The sequence below is a fragment of the Salmo trutta genome, chromosome 6 (genome assembly GCF_901001165.1).
Source record: "Salmo trutta chromosome 6, fSalTru1.1, whole genome shotgun sequence".
In the NCBI taxonomy this organism is placed as follows: Eukaryota; Metazoa; Chordata; class Actinopteri; order Salmoniformes; family Salmonidae; genus Salmo; species Salmo trutta.
Genome location: NC_042962.1, coordinates 50,611,206 through 50,616,795, shown reverse-complemented (window position 1 = coordinate 50,616,795; position 5,590 = coordinate 50,611,206). Strand labels below are relative to the sequence as shown.

Sequence of the window (5,590 nt, the reverse complement as noted above, 5' to 3'; positions counted from 1 at the left end):
GACATCCTAATATGGGCGGGCCAATGAGAATGAACGCTCCACGAGGAATGGGGCCCATGGGTCCACAGGTAAGTGTACACACACACACACACACACACACACACACACACACACACACACACTCTATAGTTTTAACACGGTGTATCTCTTCTCTGTATGTAGAACTACGGGGGTATGAGACCTCCTCCTAACTCCATGGGGGGTCCTATGCCTGGGATGAACATGTAAGTGTTCCCTCCACAGGGAGATATAGTCTATCCCGTAGCATCAGCTTCATGATTGAATATCGAAGGCCCTGACATCATGAATGTTGAACTGTTGTTTTCTTGGTTTATGGCAGTGTATCCCTATACTTATAGTCTCTGTCTCTGTCTCTCAGGGGACCTGGTGGTAGAGGGCCGTGGCCTGGTCCCAATGCTAACTCAGTAAGTTGTTTCCTCCTCGCTCAATTTGCCATAGATTCACTACAATGATTATTATTTAACAGGTGGCTTGAAAATGTACTATACTGCCCTCTTGTTGCTGGAGGAAAGAACTACTGGTTAGTTGAGAATCTCTCCTGGCGGTAACTATGACCCCCTAACCTCTAGTTTCCCTTCTCTCATCACAGATACAATACTCCTCCTCATCTCCAGGCCACTATGTGGTGAGTAGCCAACCGTCAGTGTTTTCAATAACACGTCAGTTATAAAACTGTTCCTTAGCTGTGGAAATGGGAAATTGTGTGCGCTGTTCTTATTGACCTTTTCGAACTGTTTCCCAGGGTCCTCCAGGAGGAGGAGGGCCGCCCGGAACTCCCATCATGCCCAGCCCAGGTGGTGCGTCTCTTAAATAAGTCCCCCCCAGCACCAGTACTATATTTAGACACTGTGTGTTGCCTCTCTCTGTGGACTAATGTTGTGCTATTGTGTTTGTCTCCCCCAGACTCCAACAACTCCAGTGAAAACATCTACACTATGATGAACCCTATAGGACCAGGAGGAAACAGACCCAACGTGAGTCACATTACACGTCGTATTCCACCGCATGACATCACACAGCGTGACACCACAATACAGTAGGACTTTATCCCCCTGCTGATTAGATTGGACCTTCAGACTGGTTTTATTGCCCTTTCTCGCTGAGACATCTTTGTGTGTGTGTGTGTGTGTGTTCTCTCCCAGTTCCCTATGGGCCCGGGGCCTGATGGACCGATGGGAGCTATGGGAGCCATGGAACCTCACCACATGAACGGCTCACTAGGTGGGTGCTATGACAGGGTTATGAAACCTGTTTATAATGCAGTCGTAAGGGTGACATAATGTTCAGTGCATGGATGAACTGTTTTGAATCTCATCTCTCTCATGGTCTCTCAGGCTCTGGGGACATGGACGGGTTGCCAAAGGTGAATAGAAATCCCCTCTTCTACAACATTTGACTTCAATCTCTCAAACAGACAGGGTTTACAGTCAGAGGGACATGTCTTGGTGCTGCTGGTCAAATAACTTGTGGTACGACATATTTTTAGAGTTACTTACTCTCTCTCTCTCGCTACCCAGAACTCTCCTAACAACATGGGGGGTATGAGCAACCCTCCCGGGACGCCGCGGGACGATGGAGAGATGGGTGGAAACTTCCTCAACCCATTCCAAAGTGAAAGTGTGAGTACTGCTGGCCGATGACCCCTGACCCTTATACCTTGACCCCTCAAGAACCAGGGTGGGTGACCTGGTATGTAATGTTGTAGCGTTTACATTTTTCACTCATGTCTACCACCCCCCCCCCCCCCTTCCCTTTCTCTCTTCACAGTATTCACCCAACATGACGATGAGTGTGTAATTTTAATTTCTTTATTTTTGTATTTTCTTTTGGTTGTTTTTGTACCTTTCCACCTGGATTTTTCCAACCCCTCACCTTGGATCGGACTCATTCTGCCTTTCCCACCTCACCTCCAGCCCCTCGGAACTCTCGCCGCTACCCAGGCTTCTAGGACAGCCCTGGGGCATGCTGGGCCTCTAGTGAAGGCGGAGCTTCCCGACGCTGTCTGTGGCATAGACAGGAAACAGAGACAAAGGAAGTCCCTACTCTCTAACCCCGCCCCCTGCCTCTCTGACTTCTTGTCAGGGTCTGGACAATGAGAGAGGGGATGAGAGAAAGAAAGATGGAGAGACTGAATAACATGGACACCCTTCAGGACACAGCATGGTAGGGTTCTGTCAGTAGCTGTCTGGAAGCTCGACAAACATTACATTGGCATTCACTTTTATTTTGATGTTTTTATTGTTTCTAATGGATTTGATTGTGTTTCTAATGGATACAGGGGTGGAACAGGGAACGAATCTCGAATGATCCCCTTTTGCCTATGTAGTGCACTACTTTAGAGGATTAGGGTGTCATTTGAGACGTAGACATGGAAGTGTCGTCCATCCCCCCCACCTCCCCCCTCGCTCACTCTGTGTATACATTTAAAAAACAAAAGTGTTGTGATGTTTTCCATTACTCTGTATGTAATGTATTATTGCTATTCTTTTATAATATTTTATTGTTATGATTTAATAATATTGTTATGATGATTCTGGTTATTTTAAAATGTAGGATTTCATTTTTGTTGTTGTTGAAAGGGCATGAACCCACTGATGACCTCTTCATTAGTAACTTCACAGGACGGTGAACCTTCACTAGTCTCCTTAAGGAAAACCCACAGGATATACACAATCTACTGCCCCCTCTTTGCCCAGTCGGAGAACAGCACCTTGGTCCATCATGGTACTTTAAATTGGAATGTCCCTCTCCATCCCCCCTGTGAATGAGTTTTCTCTGTAGTAGACTAAGTGACCCTGAACATGCAGAGGATGCACAGTTGTATTTATTTGTTTAATTTCCCTTTGAGACAGACGCATTGTCAACCTGTTCTATCTGCACACTCCGAGAATCACTCTGCATCCATCTCCTAGAGGAAGACATCTTGGAAGTGTCTGGTTTTTGTTTTAATTGTATTTTTTTTTTTTTACCCAGAGGGAAGTTCTTCTGACCTTCTGTGAAATTATTCTGCTTGGATGCTTAAAGGACTCTTGTAACAGAGCTGAGCCAATCAGGAGGTGGTGTGGCAATTGCCATGGTAACTGGCTGTCAAGCTCCCCCCCCCCCCCCCCCCCCCCAAGAGGACAACATTTGTCTTTACACACACACACACACACACACACACACACACAACCAACCAATCGGCCTACCTACACCATCCCCCTCCCCAACCACCTCTCTCTCCTTTTGTGACGTCTCCATCTGTCTTTGGTTTGTTTTGTAAATACTGTAAAGTGAATTTTGATATCATGACATGTTTTGATATTTCTGTCACAACCAATGACTGAGAAATGAGTTGATTCAGACCAACTTGGTGTGTTTTTACAGTACCTCACTGTTCAACTCAGACAACTAGGGCCAGGAGGAACCCTATTTTATTAGCTCGTTATGTAATTAGGAACTACAACTAACATTTAGATTCCAGAGTATTTCCTGGCCAGGTCAAGCTGTTAGGGAAATCTCCTGTCCCTAGTAATGATAGATGAAAAGAAAATGATTGTTTTTTATTAAGGATTTTTCTGTATTTGAATTGAGAAAAGATGTTAAAACACAGGTTCTTAATGATATGAAGAGAGAGTGTGAAGGGGGGGGGGGGGAGGCTTCTGGTGTATTTTGGGATACTGCTGTATAGATTCAACTCTGAACCATATTCACTAAGGGCAAATCTGAAATGCACCCAATTCCCTATATAGTGTGCTACTGAAGCCAAAAGTAGTGCACTACACAGGGAATAGGGTGGCATTTGGAACGCGCCATAATTTACACCAGTGCAAAGTGTTTATTGTTGGAAGAGGATAATTATTGGAAAGCAAACCGTGAAACTGTTTGTTTTTAAAATGTGAGATATATTTACTTACCATAACTAGTGCTAGGAGTGTTTTATGTGCCCTTGTCAGTGGAGGCTGCTGAGGGGAGGATGGCTCATAATATTGTCTGGAATGGAGCGTGGAACCATGTTTGATCTATGTAACATTTCGGGCTCCAGCCATTAGCACAAGCCCGCCGTCCCCAATTAAGGTGCACCAACCTCCTGTGGTCCTTGTCATTTCATGTGCTCTGGAAAAACTCATGACCTTCATTTGACCTTTCCACTCTGTCCATACGGAAGAGGACTCCTCTTTATATCTGTGATTGCATGGGCAGCGCCATTGAGGCTACAACCCATAGGAATCCCCATCCTGTTGACTGCTTTGACTACTTTAGTATGGTGGAAGCCGTCAATGGCGCTGCCCATGCTGAAACGGCATTTTGGCCACTATAGGCCTCCATTTCTCTATGGCTCTACCTTTTTCAAGTTGTGTTTCCTGACTGTGACCTGTTCAGGGAAACCTCCTGGCCCTAGTTCTTCCATTCTGATCGCGAGGTGTCAAACTGCACCGGTGCAAACGCCTCTCCTGTATGTAAAATCAACGTTGTCACATTGTCGGTCATTTCTGTGTTTCTATGGTGATGTATAATACTGTTTCATTCTGGGAGGGTTGAAAGGAGGGGACAGCGGGTAAGGAAAAATGTTTCTCTTCCTTGGGTTTATCCATCTCGCTAGTCTAAAGTAGCGTCCTCCTCTCCCTTCACCTGCACTGACGTGGAAGATGGGTCTGTGGAGATGACGTGTGGAGAGGAAGCCACTTTAGCATTGAGATGCAGACCATGTTTTTCTCTGACGACAAAGCAGCATTGAATACGAGACCGTCTGTTTTTCAGAATATTTAGTCCATTACAATGATCCTGTGTTTTTAAATTCTGTTAACCCCTTTTCGATTGGGTGCCACTTTGATTTGAAGATCCAACTGAAAGAGAACTCTGACTCTCTTGCAGTGCTGTGTATATAAATGATCCCCATGACATTTAGTTGGAATATTGCCATATTCAGGTTCTTTTCAAAAGCAGCGGGAACATAATCTAATGGGGCAACACGGTATCATGCCAATCTGGATTAAACATTGTGAAGAACTGCTTCCTGGGTTTGCTTTGTATTTCCTGATAGGCTAGTTTCCGCTCCTAAATGTCTTGTGTAGTAATAAAACGTTTCCTATTTGTACGTTTTCTTTATGTTGTAATAAAGTTTCTTTAGAGACTGATTCAAAAGTTGCTTATTGGGGGGAAAAAAGGTGGGAAATCTTGCATCAATAATAAATGTCATTTGTTTTGGGTTTTTCACCGAGTCATCAGTTTTTTTTCCCCCCTGTGTCCTTCTTGTTGTTGTAGATACATCAAATAAAATTACTTCACTACTTTTGCCAAGACATTTAGTTCTTTCAACACCTTTTATTAGAGGCTTCTAGTTCCCATCACTCAATTAGTTTGCGCTCTCTCGCACTGCTGATGATGAAGGCAAAGGAAGTGTGTGTGTGTTGACAGGCCTATCCAAAGGCAGAACAGCCAGCAAAACCTTTCTACATATCCACAGGTCTTTTTATCACCAGTCTGTTGACAAGATGGCGCCGACAGACATGGCAGCTCTGCTTCTAGCTCCTAAGCAACTTTGCAGTATTTATTTTTTAATTTTTGTGATGAGCATTTTGCTACACCC

At 44.6% G+C, this 5,590-nt stretch overlaps 1 protein-coding gene across 4 annotated transcripts in view; it reads left to right on the top strand.

The window, feature by feature from the left end:
• LOC115196172 (single-stranded DNA-binding protein 3) overlaps window positions 1-5,291 on the top strand; it is a 20,975-nt gene extending 15,684 nt beyond the window's left edge. For 2 of the 4 annotated variants that reach the window (XM_029756797.1, XM_029756801.1), the window contains 10 exons: window positions 1-68; window positions 163-224; window positions 380-425; window positions 611-646; window positions 764-818; window positions 925-995; window positions 1,164-1,242; window positions 1,356-1,384; window positions 1,539-1,640; window positions 1,935-5,291. In XM_029756797.1, coding sequence (XP_029612657.1) covers window positions 1-68; window positions 163-224; window positions 380-425; window positions 611-646; window positions 764-818; window positions 925-995; window positions 1,164-1,242; window positions 1,356-1,384; window positions 1,539-1,640; window positions 1,935-2,117 — 731 coding nt within the window. In that variant the 3' untranslated portion in view covers window positions 2,118-5,291. Of the gene's footprint in view, window positions 69-162; window positions 225-379; window positions 426-610; window positions 647-763; window positions 819-924; window positions 996-1,163; window positions 1,243-1,355; window positions 1,385-1,538; window positions 1,641-1,788; window positions 1,811-1,934 lie in introns of all 4 variants that reach the window. The other 2 variants (XM_029756800.1, XM_029756799.1) reach the window with 2 other exon arrangements.
• The last annotated feature ends 299 nt before the right edge of the window (window positions 5,292-5,590 follow it).